This window comes from Cynoglossus semilaevis, chromosome 12 (genome assembly GCF_000523025.1).
Source record: "Cynoglossus semilaevis isolate Cse_v1.0 chromosome 12, Cse_v1.0, whole genome shotgun sequence".
Classification (NCBI taxonomy): Eukaryota; Metazoa; Chordata; class Actinopteri; order Pleuronectiformes; family Cynoglossidae; genus Cynoglossus; species Cynoglossus semilaevis.
In genome coordinates this window covers 10,414,552-10,433,246 of record NC_024318.1, presented here as the reverse complement: position 1 = coordinate 10,433,246, position 18,695 = coordinate 10,414,552, and the positions used below count along the sequence as shown (strand labels likewise).

Below are 18,695 nucleotides of genomic sequence, written 5' to 3'. Positions count from 1 at the left end.
TTATATTTAAATAGAACAATGGGTATTTTAATGACACACATACATCTACCAAATGAATCAGAAAATGACACTCTTGTGTGGAGGCTGAAATTTTCTTCCATCTCTTTTTCTTAATACCCTGTAAGGACAAAATAAAATAATATTAAAAGTACCCCAGATGGTACTTCAGTACCCCCAGCGTGACATGGAGGCATAAATTCAGCTGTTATATGTTCTGTTTTGCTTTGTGTGTGTAAAAAGAAATATTTAAAGTTGTACTACTTTGTCATACAGTGTATTGTACCTCTGGTACTGTGTCCAAAAAGTTCAGGAACAACTAGTATTTCCAATTTATGGATTTTTTTCCCCTGAAATTCTTACCATATGTTAATGACAACAGCCAGTGGTAATAAGATAAGAGTTCCGACAAAGAGCGCAACCGCAAAAGCATACAGGATATAATCTGTAAAGACAAAATACTTGATATTAAAATCATTATATATCACGACTATGCAGAGTAAACATTCTGTATTAAATATTACCCTGTGACCACGTTTGACTTTGTTCAGCGTCTTCTCTTTCTTGAGACTCAAACAAACCTCTCTGGCTTTTCCGAGATGGAACTACGATGAGGAATAAGAAGAGAAATACAAATTAACATTTGGCCGTTGTTTAAAAAAAAAAAAAAGTAAATCCAAACCAACTCACGGAAGAGTGACCTGTTATGGAATACATCATGAATCCTGTGGCAGGTTTGCTGTTCTTTACCCTGCATGCCTTTGCATGAACAGGGAGCATGAAGAACACTGCCTAGAGTAGCTGTGAAAGCTTGTTTACATTCAGGGTCAGCACCTAAAATGTGAGCTGGGTCCATGCTGGTGAGACAATCACTGCCAACGAAGTCACCGTCACCACAGTCCAAATATTCAAAACTCCAGCATTTGGCTTGGAACTTTTTTAACAAGCTCCTGTTGAGCAGGAGGAGACATGTGTCACACGGAGTCAGCGTTTGTCATTTCAATCATTTAAAATTGTAGACCAGAGAGTGGCATGGGTGAGAGGAGACGCACACTCTCATTAGCTCTCTGTGGAAGTTATAGCTCACCTACGTGTTAATTATTCAAAATGGTAAATTCTGTTAAACTTTAGCAACAAGATTACGTTTGACTGTGAAACACAAAAAACATAGTTTGTTTGGAAACAAATATATCAAATATATCAAAATATCAATTTTAGATTTTATTTATTTTAAAGATATATGCACATGTGCCAAATTTCCTGGCAGATTTTGTAAAGGGATGTCTGACTTTTCAAATATCTAGGTGGAAATAATTCAAAAAATCTAAATGCAACATTTCTACATTAGAACTACATTGGAGTGTGAATTCTTTGCGATTCAGTCCTACTTCATTCATCCCAGATGGTAATAATATTAAAATTCTATAGCAAAGATATTATTGAATAACTACGAGGACAAATTCCTACTGTTTGTGCTACTGCTGAAAGTATATTTTGTTATTTTTAAAAAAGGGTAAGTATTACTATAATAGACCTGCAGTTAGTGTCTGTTAGACACCGTTGAACTGTTTCCTGGCAGATCAGCGTCTCTCCGCCACACGTCCCACTGTGCAAAGCCTTTTTCATCTGCAGGCAGCTCTGGTCTGTCGCCTCACATTCACACATGAGCAGCATCTCCGCGACGTTCTGCGGCATGCTGCCACGGAAGTCTCCAGACACTTGTTGACAGTTGTCACCATCGCAAGCCTCTGCCCCACACGCCTGCAGAACTGATGCCAGGTACTTGTTGCAAACAGCATCACTGAGGCAAACTCTCATCCGGTCAAAGCAGGACCCAGATCCGATATATTCTATTAAAAAAGTCAAAGTCAAGGAAAAGTCAATAAATAGAATTAACTTCACCTCAATATGGAAGACAAAAGGAATGATTTCACTCACAGATAAACATTCAGATACAGTAAGTAATGTGCATTACAGCAATCTAACTGGTAAATTTAAAAAAACAATCAAGCTCAGACAGAAAAGGAGCATACCACAGGGGCATGATATTTTTGCAAGCACTGATGGGATAGCGCCCTCCTTCTGTGCTGAAGTGTGTTCAGCCCTGAAAAAATTAGGCATTTTCAACCCTGGATACAAAGGATTTCTGCGTGTCCACTGTCCTTGGGTGTTGCTATAGAGATTGCCATGGATTTAGGACTAAAATAATTATACACTTTTAGACTTGGATGAAAATAACTCTAGAAAAGGAGCAGTGACAAGCTCCTGATAAATCTGACGAAACTGCCATTAATTGTACAGAGATGTCATTAGAAAATAAATGGAATTTCATACACATATATTCTGTATTCTAACTGCCAAGACTGGCCTTCCACAAATAATAAAATCATTGATATATAATGTGAGTAACTGTTGTTTCCTTAAATCTTCTCGCATCGATCACTTGTTGAATTTCTTCATTTGAATAAAATAGAACTAATTATATTTATAATTATAGAATATAACTAAAACTGTAAACAGATTAATTTTGTTGATTTAATGCTCAATTTTTTAATTTATTTCCACCCAAAGAATATCGACTTTTCTGCATTTTTAATTTCTATACCAACTTTTGGACGTGTGGGTTTTGTTAATACTTGAATACCATAGCTTATTAAACTGCTGGAACTCCAGTCCATGACTGTTCTCCTCTTCTTCCGGGTTCCTGTACAAAAAACAAAAAAGCAAATTACATTAATGTTAATGGTGTGTGTTAATAAAGGTCAGTCTGCAGCATTTTTATAAAGTCCACAAACACACTGTTCTCGTTCTAAGTCACTAATGCAAATGACAAACACAGCTGCACCTGTTCTTCTGAGGCATTGTGTGGCCAAGGCTTGTATAGACTCACACAGCTCCTCCTCCTGCCCAGCACACACACACCTCTGCAGGGTAGGATATTGGTCCAGTACGGTCTGGACGGTCAGGTTACAGAGCCCTGAGCCTTTTATTTGGCATTCTTCTCCTAACAATGACACAGACAGAAGAGGAAGGCAGAAAAGCAGGGTTTTCCACAGGCGAGCAAGGCTGTGTTTGTGCGACAGGTGTACCCTGTACGGTACTTACTGGAACTGTTTTCTAAAACTGAGTTGCATGTGTGGATGAAAACAGATCAAATATCACAACAGTAGAATCAAATGTAAGAGGAGACGTCTAGGAGGTAGGTGTGAGCCTCTTTATTATCATTATCTCCCGGGACACACACAACTCGCTCCAAGCTACAGCCTCTCTTATCACATTTGAGCTGTGCTCCAACAGGTGCAATTCGATTACACAGCTCCATGGTGCAAGCTTCCCGTCCACATGCAATCATTTCCCCTGTATATGGATGTTTTCATACCCCGAGGAAGAACAAGTTCCACGGACGTGTGTCATTGTTACCGTTTGGCCTCTCGTGATTAAGTCTTGCTTCTTCATTCTTGCATAGATTAGAGATGAAGTTGTGAACGGCAGTCGAACACTCAGAGTTTGGAAGGCTGAGGCCGGACATTAGAGGAAGGACGATCCCTGAAAGGCAGCAGAGGAGTGGCTTTACAACTGAGAATACATAAAAAATGACGAGAGAGAAGAGAAGAGAAGATAAAAATAAAGATAGAATGTGATGAGATGATATTGGATAAATGGAGTTGAAATCAAATTCACCTGTTCAAAAAACTACAGCATATTAAATAAAACATAGTCCTAATAATAAATTATTTAATTATAAAATGAAGTAATATGTTTTTTAAAAAAATTTAAATATTTAAAGATTTTGAATGAAACTTGGTGATGTAGTTTTTTAAAAAAGAAAACAATTGTTTTAAATTTTATTTTATTTTATTTTATTTTGTAAAGCCCTGAATTCACAAAACACAATTAACTTTTCACAGTTTTAAAATATAAATTACAAATAAACTGCTCTAGAAACCCTCATAAGAGGTAAAAAGTGGAGGAGGAAGTGAAATACAGTCAACTTGTACTGCAAAGTTGACTGTATTTGAATATTTGAATTTGCATGGATGTCCTTGACCAACTACACAGATGTGCTATAAGTTTACAAACAAACACACAAGAAACAAAAAAAACAACTCACCAAGGATGGCTGCAGCCTGCAGCTGTGTCAGAGTCATCATGCTGCAGTTGTTGTCAGCTGTCAGTGGAGTCTGAAGCCTGGCTGATCACTGAGCTGATCTGATCTCTGCCTGTCTGTCTCAGTGTCACTCTCTGCAGCAGTGTCCGTGCATGTGAGCTGGGATTCCCACCACCCACCGCCCATCATTAGGATATGACACGGGACAGATGAGGACGATGTAATGAAGTCAGGTGTGTGGACGTCACAGAGAGAACACACCTAAGAAGATCAACAATGTCGGTGCGCTTTTACTCTGTGTGTTTGAAAAGATGAATAAATGAAATTCATCTATGGAGGCGTCCACCTATCATATGAAATCACAGCTTTGAATTAGGACGTGTAAGCTGCTCTGTGTCAACTCATGTTTCATTTTATGCGTGTGTGTGTTTGCATTCGCTCATGTTTCATTTTATGCGTGTGTGTGTGTTTGCATTGGATTATGAGCTTGACCTTAAATCTTAGTATATATATGTATATATATATCTATATATATACACACACACACTTTATATATACATATATACTGTATATATACTATATAAACAAATATATACTGTATATATTTGTATATATATTTATATGTGAAATGTTAGGTTAATTTTACTACTGTGAATTCTGAATATATATATATACATATATACTGTATATATTTGTGAAATGTTAGGTTCATTTTACTACTGTGAATTCTGATTATATATATATATACATATATACTGTATATATATATTTATATATACTCTCTCTATATTATAAATCATATACTGATATATACATATATACATAAATATATATATTTTAGAACTCAAAGTGTATGCTAGCGTTCTGCATTCCACTTTATCCATCCAGTCACAATACTCCTCACATATTGTAAGTGTCAACTTAATTGTTATGGGGTCGACAGGCAGAGCAGCATTCTGCAGAACATGTCGTCTAATCCAATTAATTATAGCTCAATTAATATTGTGTAAGATTAAAATGCTCAAATAAATGCGTATGCATGAGTAACATGTTGATTACATTATGTCAAAATCGTGTGATGGATGTCAGTCAACACTAATTGTCTCTGATAGGGAATAATGTCCAAGTCAGTTTAATTCAATTATGCTTCAAGCAGAAACAAGAGCAGCAGTGAACGCCAGCGCACGGTGGAAAAAACATTACATCGAAAAAACACAGAGGGAGGAATGCCATAAAGTGCACGTCAATATAAAACAAGTCTAAAACACCTTTACATTTAACACAATACATTAGAAATAACCACCAAATAAAAGCAGTACTTCATGTAGGTTGAATGGCTACACAAAAGTAGTACAAACACAGAGTAGCTTAGAATAAAACTACTTTTATCGCAGAAGGATGAATTACTTCTTATTCACGTGTTTTTTCTCTTTGATAGTTTTTCTTTATGTGCAATATTTACATCAGTAAGAAAAAAATGACACATTCAAGACCCAAGTGAGTCCAAATACTGAAAGTACTTAATCCAAGTACTGAATGTAGCCGTACCCTGATGTTGATAGTAAACATGTAAAAGTACTGAATGTAGCCGTACCCTGATGATAGTAAACATGTAGTACATTTATTCACCTTGACATTTACTTACTCTTATTAGAAAAAAAGTAAATGATGTTAAGGTCAACATTGTAAACCTTTGAATGCAGATAATTATTATATATTTTTATATTAAATAAATTATATTGAATGCTGGTGGAATTACTGTTTATCTAGATTATAAACAGAACTCATCCTTGGATTTTTAGTTTAACTTATTCATTCATTCGTCTTAAAACTAAGTGCAGGTTTAATGCACTAACAGTGTGTAGTACGGCACCAGACACACACACACGCCGTCCTATTGTAAACAGATGAGTGATTGCACCAGGTACTGTATGTAGACCATAAAATCCTACCTCATCCACAATTTGAAAAAAAAAGTTTAGTAACAATTTCTATAAAACCTTTTTTTTCCGCAGACAGTTCAACTGCTCTTGTAGCATTTTGATTTGATTGTAGATGTAGCTGAAGAAGCCGGCAGCACTTGCTTCATTCAGAGACAATGGTCGCCACCGTACTGCACAGGATCATGGCTGTCTGATGAACTATTGTTTTCTTTAATAGTTTTTCTTTCTTCTGCTGACCTGTGGCCCATATTACAGAGGCTGTTCCATTTTGTTTTGTCCGTTTACTATTTAAAAAGTATACTTTACAATCACAGAACCACAGCTGCAGTAATGTTAACTGCTGCTGTTATGTCCCATATTTGTGCCGCGTTAGATTGGTTTTATGTAGTCGCTGTTGGACAGTGGTTGTCGCAGGCACGGCGAAGATGAAATTGTTTTATGAAAGGCAAGATGCATAAAGTGATGAAAGCTTGTGACAGAAGATTACAGTTGAATGAAGACGTTGTTATATTGGTGTTTAAAAAAAACAAAACAGAGTTTGATATTTTTGTAAAGAAAAGTGGGAAACTGGAAATTGAACGGTTACCCACACACTGAGGGGGGATTGAAGGGCTCTCAGTTTAAACAGAACAGAGCTAATTTATTTGAAAAATAAATTAGCTTTGCTTCTTCCAAAAGAAAAACATCAGGTGGATAGCTGTCATGTGTAGACTGCATCCTTTGTTATCATGTGTTTACTATAAACTCTTCAGACAGACTCATTAATATTCATCAACAACCGACAGTTGGGGTTTTCACTCTCTGTATTTTTACTGTCCTGATAGAATGAATATATTCAAGGACAAAAGCGTATTTATTCAGTGGTCTCAGACAGAGGGGCTCAGGAGGCTTGGACTTTCATTTGAACAACACAGATCGCCCATCACACAGAGTCCAGACCTTGGGCTCAGCTAAAGGAATAAGAAAACAAAAATGGAGGTTGTTTTTTTTCTCTCACAATGTAAAGCTGAAACAGAAGAAAAGGGAATAAATTCTGAGGATTTTCTGAGAAATGTTGCATGTTTGTGGTCTTGAGGCGGAGACCTAACCATCTGAAATGCACATATTCATTCATGCATGAAAATTAACACCCAAATCTGAAGACTGGCATTTGGTTAATGGGAAAATCATTTTCTTTAGCACCTGCTCCCTGTTCAACTCATAGCAAGTAATACTGACTCTGAACTAATACACTAATCTGTATATGGTATAAAGTTATACTCACAAAACTTCTGATACTTCTGAGAAACAATCACGTGCAACAACGATCTCCACTTAACTGTGGAAATTACTGAAATAAAAATAAATGTACAAATTACATTCTTAAATTCTTAAATTAAGTCTTTTGATGTGGAAAACATTCCTATGATATCACTATATTTTATATATATATATATATACAACCTTTTCTCCCATTTTAAAACCAATTAAGACGGTTTTCTCCTTTCAAAAAAAGTGCTATTTGAACCTTCAAGTAAGATTTTAGTCACATTATAAAACTAGACTATTTGGTCTGAAATGCCTGAAACGCTGTCTATGTTGTTCACTTGGGTGGACAGTGATTTTCGACTGTCCGTGCTGGTTCTGGTCCTTATCCTCTGGGTTTGATTATGGCTTCGGCGAAGACAACAGCAAGAAAATGCTGCTTTGAACTCCCCACGGAATTTTCCTGAGCAAATAAAATGATAATAATAATAATCAGTTTAAAAATCAGTTTAAGTTGCTAATAAATACTTCCAAGTATTTATTAGCAGCTGTTTTGCACATGTAAATGTCACCTTTTTTTTTCAAAAACAGCATTGTCATGAACATTTGTCCAAAAAGTTATATTTTAGTTTTTTAGTACTGTATTTCACATTTTATGCAGTAATATTTTATATATTCAGTAATAAATAATGTTTTTATCTTCATTCTATGAATTTTAAACACGAGTTGAATGTACGATTGTTAATACACGAAACATTTGATTAAAAAATCGCCCGCATTTATATTTTATAGTCGAATTGTTGTTGCAAAGTTGTCCACTAGAGGGCATTGATTGACTCATTTAATTCAAATCAAGAAAATGTTATTTTTATGGCAAGTGCACGAAATATTTTGTACCAATAGGCTCAAATTTGTTTTATTAAATTTTTTAATTGATTTTTTTATTAACAAGAAAAGAAAAGATAGATCATAATACATTATTATTATTATTGTTGTTGTTATTATTATTATTATTATTATTATTATTATTATTATTATTATTATTATTATTATTATTATTATTATTATTATTATTATTATTATTATTATTATTATTATTAAATAGGAACAGGTAACAATTATCCAACTGACTTAACAAACTCACCACTGAGAAAGTTGTAGATAATGGGATTTGCTGCACTGTTGGCATAAATCAGCCAGTGTGAGAACGTGAACCAGGCGTACACTGTTTCTCTGTCGTTTGTGTTCTTGAACGTCCCAAAGACTCTGGGTGTGAAACAGAATAATGGTAAAGTGAAATAAAAACGAATTACAGTATGTCCAGGAACGGAACCAAAGACATTTACCTTTTCATGACATTGAGAACGCTGATAGGCAGGTAACACAGAGCAAACACAAAGAGCACCACCATCAGCATTCGAGCAGTTTTACGCCTGGCTCTGACTTGCTTGATCTCAGCACAAACGGTGCTGGTTCTGACTCTGACGGACTCCCCTGAGCCCAACGTCGGACCCGAGCACTGGAAGGACTTCCACTTCCTCTGCATCACTGAAGAGCTTCCAGGAATCTGTTGGTGAAACGTGCACATGAAGATCAGATGTTTTTAACACTGCGTCGTTCATAAAGGTTAACAATACATTAAACAGGAAGTTGGAAAAAAAGAAATCACACCTGCTGACACCAAAGCTTGTGACAGATCTGGATGTACGCCAGGACCATGAGACAAAGTGGAGCGAAGTAGGTGACAATGAAGAAGCAGGTGTGGTAAACCTTTGGGTAGACCTCAGCTGTTGAATCAAAAAATACAGAATTTTTATATTGACATCCTAGAACATATGTGTCAAACTCAAGACCCGGGTTTTTTTGTTTTTTTTTTTTATTACACAGCAATGAACAATATTTGTAAAGAAAGTAAATGGATATGACTTCATTCTCTTTGAATAAAGTAAATTAGTAAAAATCATGGAAATGTGTTTGACCACCCTGTCCTAGAACATTTATAGGGATGACTATGACGATGTGTCTAAGCTGTACAGAAGCATACAGTATTCTAACAAATAATAAAAATAAATAAATAAATAAACACAACAGTGATTCTCAAAATATGGTCCACATTACACTAATGCTACTTGGGCTCCATCTAATGGCACACAGGGGGAATATGGGACTTTTCTGCAGGTGCTCTCTTCAGAGTTGACTTTAAGTGCCACTTGTTGATATTTCTGAGTGCACAGTGTGGCCTTGGCCTCATAAAAGAGGCTAAGATTAGAAATAAATTCTGTTTTTCTACTCCGTGTTTACTGTAGCTGAGCACTGCTGCTCCATTTTAATATCAGTCATGGTGACAGTACTCGGAAAGGGGAATACTTTCCCAGGTGGTACGGGCTGATAAAAGTTTGAAGTGAAAAGTGAAACAAATGAATATACTGCAGAAAACACAGGGCTGTAAAATGAGGCACAAATGTTTCTATCAACCTGGACAAATCAAACAGCTGAGCTCATTTAACCACACTGTTAATCTTCATTTGTATTTTATTACTGGGAAAACTGCAGAGGGTTCAATTAGTATTTAAACACCTGCACTGAACACATTAGGTCTGGGGTTGAAAATATTCAACACACAAGGTGAAGTTTGTAAAAAGCAAAGCTCATTTTCTAACTAAGGCTTTCCCCCAAATGATGCCTGGTCAGAATTTGCTGTGCACCGACTAATAAGCAGACACATTCCTTCATATTTATTTTTTCCCAGCAAATTATGTTGTACATCACAAAACAAAATCAGATAAATAATTGTACCAAACAATTAGCTGTAGATTTTCTTTTGTTCAAAAAGACGTTACTTTATTACTGTCACAACACTGTCATGAATTATAGCAAAAGACACAGCAGTTGTGAAGCAGCGTTTCTTTTTAATACCCAGAGGGTTTTTTTCACCCCTACTTAACGAGGCAGCTTCTATGCTGCCAATTATCTGGTTAATTGGAAGAAGAAAAAGAAATGCTTTTTGCATCTATCCTAACTTTTAAAATTGAATACTGGGAAAACAAATAATTGATTTATCTGCACATGTAAAAAATGTCAACTCCAGCAAACACTCACTGTAACCAAGAGCAGGACATCTGATTAGGAGCCAGGCTGCAGGTTGGCCTGTGAGTGTCTGGACCTACACTGCTTTATGGTCTAATTTACTTTCAATTGGATCTGTTTCTACAATAGACAATCGTACTAGGCAAAAAAATTAGAAAATGAAGTGAGATTTTTTTTCTCATATTGTAGCAGTTGCGCTCACGCAATGCACCCTCAACACCTGTTGCCTAGTAACCACTGCCGTAAAGTGAAATTTTTCAGCCCCTGTACTGCGTATATATATATATATATATATATTTTTTCTCCGCCTTATTTTTAACCTTGTGTCTGTATCGACTCCAGCAAACACCAACTGGCGGACCATTATCAATTGTGACACTCTGTGGTTAGACTGTTGCCACTAGGAACAATGTGCACTTTGCTCATAAGAATCATTAAAATCAATGCAAAGGTGATGAAGACTATTTAGAATCACACGGTGCTCCTGTGTACACAGAGGCTTTCTGCAGATGAGTGGCTGTGATTTCGCCGAATCAATGTGACCGTGTAATTATGGGGTCTCATTGAGCTGTGGACCGTCTCTAAGCTTTTTGACATGGCAGATGGAGAAGATCTTAAGTGTCTGGCTCTTTAGATAAAACTGTTTAAATTGGAAAAAAAGAGCTAAAAATAACCAGGTTCACGTTGAGGAATGTCTTTTTTTTAAGGTTTTGAGTTAAGTGTCATTGCAGTCAGAGCTATGAGAAGACTTCTGTCTAACTGTTTTGTAGGATTTAAATATTACATTTGTGAGTTATTCAGGAAACAGTATAATGCTTTGATGTGTTTGGCCCTTTAGAGGTGGGGTCTCAAACTCAAATGACCTGAGGGTCACATAATTTCATTGGAGGGTAAAATTAGTGTTTGATTAACGCAAAAAAAACCCAGACCTAAAGGGCCAAATTACATTATTATTGATATCCAGTGACGGTGTTCTGGCAGTGTAGTTATTTTACATGAATGCAACATGAGGTGGCATTCATGTTCCCTGTCTTTTATATATCCATATAACACTAACATGATCAGATCTATTGTTCTACTGGATTGTGAGAACGGTGAACTACTGTTGAAATGCAGGCAGCAACAGGTAGGAGCTGTAACTGATGGAGAACGGAAGGAATTAGAACCGGCTTTATAAAGCACATTCATGCTGCTGCTGCTGCTGCTGCTGCTGCTGCTGCTGCTGCCCAGGCTCTGCTCTGGTCAATACTCAGTCTTCACATTTCATCTGGTCCTCCATCCTTCATCATTACCACCATTGTCTGGACTCCAGGGGGATTTAACCTCCTGCAGCCCACACCACATGTTTCTTAAGGCAGAGATCAATACACTGCACCATAAGTGCAGCCTACAGAAAGAAGTGTCTCAGGGCTTTCCCTGGAACTTTAGATCAATGTTCCCACATTTTTGGGGCTAAAAAGTTTTGCACACTGAATGAACAACTGAACGATCAATGCTCACTGAAGCGTTACATCTCTCCTGAGAAGCTCAACAAATACGACCAAAGGTTCAGCCTTTAAATTTAATTTGTGCAGCTAAATGACAGTTATATATATGTATATATATACAGTATATGAACACCAACCTCCCCAGTGCTCATCGCACACTGTGAACAGACGAGTCTTGTTTGTAAGTTCAGGCAGTAAACTGCTGCACTCCATCACCACAGCCTGTGGAATCATGATGACGCATGACACCAGCCAGATGAAAACGATACTCCGGCGCGCTCTCTTGGCCGTGCTCTTGAACATCAGTGGGTGGCAGATCGCATACCAGCGATCCTGGGCGATGCAGCTCAGTGTCAGCACTGACACGGAGACTGAGATTGTCTGTGGAGAGAGTGGAAAAATAAAGAAAGACAAAGACAAAAAGTGACCAAAAATCTTAGTATTTACATAAACTCCAAGTCATTATGCAGAAAGGTGTACAACAGTGAAGGAAACGGCGATTGAATACAGAAGTACCAGAAACTTAACTTAGCTAAGCTTAGTGTTATAGATAGAAAAAAGGTGGTATTTTTCCACACAATGAAGAGGTGTAAATAACACTTCCTTTGTAAAATTTGGATCAGTCTACAGTAAAGTCCAGATTGTTGTTTTTTGTATGAAAGCAGGACACAATACGTGGTAAGGTATAAAACCAAGTAAAATAAATGGTTCTATAGTAACAGTTAGGCAACACAGTCTATTCTGCTACTGTAGATTAAAGCAATACCTCAAATTGTGTATTTGTAACTGTGGGTGAAATAATTGTTCATTATCTTTTTTTGCTTGTTGTAACGTGTTTATAGCACCCCCTCCAGGCAAGGGAGAGCCCACTATAAAATCTCTGTTTAAACAGGAGCACACATGGCTTAATGCTTTGACAGCAGCAATATATATACATTTAAATTAAACCATCTTTTTGAACACACAGCACCATCAGCTTTTTTTCCCTTTTTCTTTTCAGATGTGATGTTTTTTTAGCAGCTTTAATTAAAGTCAAGAGTAAAAAAAGGTAAAAACCTGTCTCTGAAAGACATATCTGGGCAGACACTGTGAATGGAAATGTGTTATCAAAACATAATTACTCATCTTGTGTCTGAGTGCACGCGTGTTCACCACATTCAAATGGAGCTCACGGTGCAAGGCTGAGCCGTGGAGGAGGTCAAGCACAGATTGAGTTAGTCCGGCGTATGACGGTGATAGTGGTTCTAATGGCAAATCCTCTGTGATCTACAAGCACCGCCAAGTCCTGGGTACGACCTAGTCTGAGTGCATAACATCACGGTGAGGAAGGCAACAACCTCCTCCGCCATGTCACCTTGACCCAGGTCAACTGTCTGTGTCTCATTTTCATCAAGGAATCACAAAGCTGATTAGCATTAGCTCGATTTATAAATCATACTGTTCCATACATTTACACCTGTTCTCCTTTCTTTGTTTCTTTCTTTCTTCCTTTTTTTCTCTTGCTTTCTTGCTTTTCAACCTCACCGCCAACATTTCAAATGTGGTTCCTCACACCAACACATGCTTCATGTCTTTTCCTCAGGGAAATAAACACATGACTCCACTGCTTTAGAATGTCCAGGTTAAGCAGCCCCACGGTGTGTGTTTGCTGAACGATGTCCTTCATTTAAAAGGACTAAGTAGGGGTGAGGAAGTTGTGGGGGAGGGGAAGGTAATCCCCCTGTATGTAGAAAAGGGGCAGTGAAGGGGATTTATTGTCATTGTGACATGGCACACAACTAAATTAGCCCTTTAACCCATCGCCTTAGTCAGCAGGGGGCAGCTCAAGCTGAGCCCCAGGGAGCCCCTGTGTGGGGATGGTGCCATGCTCAGTGCATCTCAGTGGAACCTGGTGGCTGGTGGATTTGAATCTGCGACCTTCCAGGCCTCTTTCTTAACACAAACTGCCCTGAATGTTATTTGTTCCATGCCCTCACATCTTTCCCTGCACCTGGTCTGGGTACTGAACCCTGGCCCACAGTTTCCCAATCTGTGTCACCTTCCCCTGAGCCAACCAGCTACTGCAACTGCCCAAAGAAAATCAATGGCAGATTGACAGCTCTTTTCTTTTCTTTTCAGCAGAGTGTTGATGTGCAGGTCTCCAGTATTTTTTAGAAACCACAGCGCTTATGTGACTAAATCTACTGCCACTAACATACAGTATAAGATGCTTCTTTACGTATGAATCTAGCATTTTTTCCCCCTCATGATTGTTTAGGTAGATGCCTCCATGAAGTCAAGGCCCAGGTTTTATTTACCATCAATCCATCTTTGTTACTGCTGTAATTAATCATTCTACAGCCCTGTTGTATGAACCACTCCATAACTCAGACTGGGGCTCAGTTCTATATTTATGTTTTCAAACCAAATCTGTCATTTTACTGACACTCTAGGCTTTTTGACAGCGATTGATATATATAACAGTGGCTAACCTTTGGGCTGTTGAGGTGAACGCATGTGTTGACTGGGTAACAGAAAAAACCCCAAAATGAAATAAATTCATTTTAAGGAAGCAGAGAAGGTGTTAGTAGTTTACAAAGGTGGAATGAAATCAGTTAACAGCTGCAGAATGATTCAAACTTTTAAGCAGAGCAGGTTTGTGTTTGTGCTCCATTCTCTGCTCTGTCTGTATTCAGGGAGCTGCAGTGCGGGAGCTTCTCTAGTATAAATCCATCACAGGCAAATGTCACAGTAAAGCCTTGATTATCAATAAGCAGGAAGTGGAGTTCTCATCCGATCTGTAAACTACCGCAACTCTTTATTTGACAACATAATATACCAATGATACGACGTTACACGATGTTAGATTCTCAAGTGCAGAGTGTGAATTGAATGAATGTAATGAAAGATTAAAGCACAAATTCAAACGTATTATGGTATGTTTTCTTGACTGATTTCAGCCTCCAGTCTTTGTCTGTTGTTTCTGACCTTTTGCCCATGAGAGGACAACAGAGGGATAACTTAAAGATGCACTTTTTAACTTTGTGTTTAAAAAAAAGGGGACGGCTTTTGTTGAACGTGCTGTTCAAAGAGAACAGCCCCGCAGCTCAGGGCATAAAGGTCAAGTTAAGGGGCGGCACCTGGACCTGTCGTGGTGTGAGGAGCCGCTGGGCGAGTTCCAAAACAAAACTCTTTTTTTCTTTCTGGTGGCCAAACTTCTGCATGAGTCATGGAATTCAATTTATCTTAAACAAATAATGTGTTGCCGTCACACGCACTGCACACAACAGTGCCTCCTGCAGAGCAGGGGGAAGAGCTACATACAGTGCAGTGTGTACCATCAACAAAAGTGAACTACTGTAGTGGATTTCCATCTGTTTGTTGTCTTTTACTCATCAGTCTGACTTAGTTTTATTTATTTAAATTAATTCTGTGAAAACAACCACCCATAGCAATAAAGACGCTGCTGCGTACAAGTAGCAGTGGGAAAGGGACATCGCAATTAAAGTTATAAAAAATTATTTTAATGAGTGAGATGGATGTTTATTAACCAGATTTTCAACATCTGAGAAAATCACTACAAAACTGTAACACACACACACTCAGAGGAGTGCATTTCTTTATAACATACGTATTTTCACACTGACGTGTTTACACCATAGTTATACGTTACGTGTGTGTGTGGTTCACTGAGCAGAGAATCAAGGATTTTCAGGATAGTGATGAACATCAGTTCACATTCAGAACCTAAAAGAAAATACAGCGTACAGTTCCCCAAGGTGTTATATAAGCTGCCTTAACAGGGTTGTTCACGGCATGCCTATCATTGAAGAAAGGAATATAAATGTGAATTACAGAAACAGGGTTCTGGTCCCGTATACATTAACCTTTCACAAGTTGGAGAGGAAATCTGGATTTGGGAAACATCTGTACATGCTGTCAGTGATGAGCTGTTACCTGGAGATAAGGCACCACTTTGCACAGAGTCTTTCCAAAGAACCAGGTCTCGGTAATGTCCACGACCAGACTAGCAGGCAGGCAGATGATGGTGACCAGGACGTCAGCAAAGGACAGATTCACTATGAAATAATTTGTCACTGTGCGCATGTGACGGTTCTTCCACACTGCAAAACAAACTGGACATAAAGGAGTCACATTAGAGACATCATCAACGTACTTCACAAGATCCTACATTTCCTTACATTACAGCAGTCGGAAATTACAAGCTTTCTTCTTCTGGGAAAAAAAGAAAAATCTGTTTCTACACTTAAGTTTCTGAACGATTCCCCCCGGCAGCTTGTTTTTGTGCTGCCCTTTATGAGCGCTGTGCCTGGTTCTCTGCAGCCTTTGTGATGAGTCTGTTATCGGAATCTGAAATGTGGAAAATGGTGAATGCTTAAAAAATGTGCAATGTTTTGTAACCCTCTCATCTACACCTGCACATGAAGTAGTGACATAAGACGTGAAGGAGCATCTCACGTTCACGTTCACTGAATTGTGGCTGAATTGTGGCTAGTGTAGCATAGTGTAGAACCAGCGCTTCAGAAATAGACCATTGTAATTCCTGTGACTGAAAAAAACTGACACCTGAAAGTCTCGATTTATATAAGGTAACATTTAACGTTCAAAATAGATTGTAGTTTGTAGTGTTTGTCGAAGCTTTTCTACACCAGGTTTACAGCAGATACTGCAGTACAATACTTTGGACCTTTGACCTTTTGGTCATTATAAATGCTTCAATATAAAAAAAAGTAAAAAACAAAACAAAAATGAGAGCAAATGTTAATGAACAGAAGGCAATTTTAAGTAATTAATTTATTATTAGGTCAGTAAGTAATTTATTCACCAAAGTCATTAATGAAGGGAGTGTCTTTTAAACTTACATTTTCTAACACAAATGCACACACACACACACACAGGTGGGCAACGGAAATAAATGCTAACGTGTGATGTGACATTTGCTCAGAAGGTGAAATCCGTTCCCTCAACCTTTACATGGAACAGTTAGGTATTATATATATGAAAGACTAAGTGAAAAAAAATAACTGTGGTTCCCAGGAGGTCTAGTGGACAACAGTCTGTAAAGTATCACTCCCTCTACAGTACATGTGGAGACGGTGCACTCGCTCCCCAGATGCAGTGAGATCAATCACCCTCACAATCCAAGTGACATTTAATCCCTGTTGTAATTGGAAAAAAGCTTGTTTTGTTATTGAGTGGGCGCTGCACCAGAAATGCACGCGGGTGAGTCACAAAGTTCTAAGATGGACGTAGCAATTTCAAAAGTCTTGAAAATGTTTTAAAAGAAATGCAAGCTGTTAAGACCCGAGTGTCTCCAATCGTTTTATCGATGTGTTACCAAACCTGAATGGAAACCAGTGAACATGTTTTTTTTTTTTTTTTTTTGCTTTAAAGGACCTTGATTTCAGTTTGTAGCGGACACAAAGAAACAGGTTGTGCCCTGGTGTGAAAGACATCCTCTGAATTCCACAAAGAAGGAATTCTCCAATGGGAACCCCGCTGGTTCCAGCTCTGTTTAGACTAGAGTAGTGGAAATGCACAGACACAGGTTTGTCACTTCTGTAAAAGAAGTTTCATAATGGAGAAGGTAAACAAAATAATAACACGGAGCCTGTGTTGGTAGAGACGGTCAGACGGAAATTGAAGTTAAAAAATAAAAGGTTTTGCAGTAAAACTTATTTTAATGTCTAAAATTGAGCACAACTATTTTTTTATTGTTCAACTAACATAAAAGCACATCTCACAGTAAACTCTAAATGTCAAACTCAAAAACAAATCAAAAATACTGAAAGAACAACGTTTTTCTTGTGTGCACTTGTCTCAAAACATTACTTTGCAGACAACATCAAAACCTGCTGAATCATCACTTCAAGACACACAAGAATTACCTCTCAAATGTACATATGAATATATGCATACGTACATATATATATGTGTATATGTATATACATATATTTGTGAAAATGGCCTAAAACAGATGGTGATCCAGGTTGACTGTTATTCACACAGATGTCATGTTCATACAGCTTCTCCTCCCACTTCTATATTTCATGTCAGTTCATGTGCTGAGGTTTGTTGAGGTTCAGTGTAAATGTCATGTTAGACATAGACACTCACACACGCACGCGCTCCAGTTTGGACTGGATATCGGTACGGAATGTATAAGGGCGGGTTCTCGGCTTCTCGGAATTCTGTTCCTATGGCTCAACATGAATTGATTTCCGCTGTAAGTCAGAACTCACATACTATACATAGGTACTTTGTCACTCGCAGACCTTGTGGTAGCTCTCAGTTTCCATGACTTCAGACATCTAGCTTTCTTTTGTTTCTGCTTTTATTTTCAAGAATATTTGTCAAATGCTTAGAAAGGAATTAGACACATTTAAAAAAACCGTCACAGGAGGGTTGAACTAACGATGGATGTGGATGGATGTTTACCTGTATTTATTATTTCAACAAATTTTACTGATTTTAACACATCTAAAGGCAACATTGGACAGAAAACCCAGAGTGTCACCAAAGCTGAAGACAATGTTGGTAATGACCCGGAAAACATTTGCATATTTAGTTGTCATGTTTTTCCTCCTCAGACAATGTCATTATCTGGTATATTCATAATGAAGTCATCGTCAAAGGCTGTATCCAAATATGGTCATAAAAACCCACCGGAAGCAAATTGTCTCTTCTTTGTTCCATGATTTGTGGCTTTGAAGCACAAGGAGCTGATATTTAAACGCTAGGTATATTGACTGTCATCTAAAGGGGACAATTATGACACCATCACATCACTGTTGTCTAAAATGTGACCTTGCTGGTGAAAGCAAATGC

At 37.8% G+C, this 18,695-nt stretch overlaps 2 protein-coding genes across 2 annotated transcripts in view; both read right to left on the bottom strand.

Moving 5' to 3' along the window:
• Positions 1-57: 57 nt before the first annotated feature.
• gfral (GDNF family receptor alpha like) lies at positions 58-4,381 on the bottom strand. The gene is made up of 8 exons (XM_025060956.1): positions 4,109-4,381; positions 3,418-3,543; positions 2,843-3,001; positions 2,642-2,701; positions 1,532-1,847; positions 575-947; positions 361-458; positions 58-118 (listed from the first exon to the last, which is right to left on the bottom strand). Exons 1-8 carry the CDS (start codon positions 4,146-4,148, stop codon positions 58-60), a joined length of 1,233 nt encoding a protein of 410 aa, XP_024916724.1. The 5' UTR covers positions 4,149-4,381.
• A 3,161-nt stretch (positions 4,382-7,542) lies between these two features.
• hcrtr2 (hypocretin (orexin) receptor 2) overlaps positions 7,543-18,695 on the bottom strand; it is a 13,481-nt gene continuing 2,328 nt past the window's right edge. Inside the window, exons 2-7 of the mRNA XM_008322099.3 lie at positions 15,804-15,982; positions 12,005-12,248; positions 8,965-9,080; positions 8,640-8,860; positions 8,438-8,559; positions 7,543-7,756 (exon numbers count right to left, since the gene is read on the bottom strand). Coding sequence (XP_008320321.1) covers positions 7,587-7,756; positions 8,438-8,559; positions 8,640-8,860; positions 8,965-9,080; positions 12,005-12,248; positions 15,804-15,982 — 1,052 coding nt within the window. The 3' untranslated portion in view covers positions 7,543-7,586. The remainder of the gene's footprint in view (positions 7,757-8,437; positions 8,560-8,639; positions 8,861-8,964; positions 9,081-12,004; positions 12,249-15,803; positions 15,983-18,695) is intronic.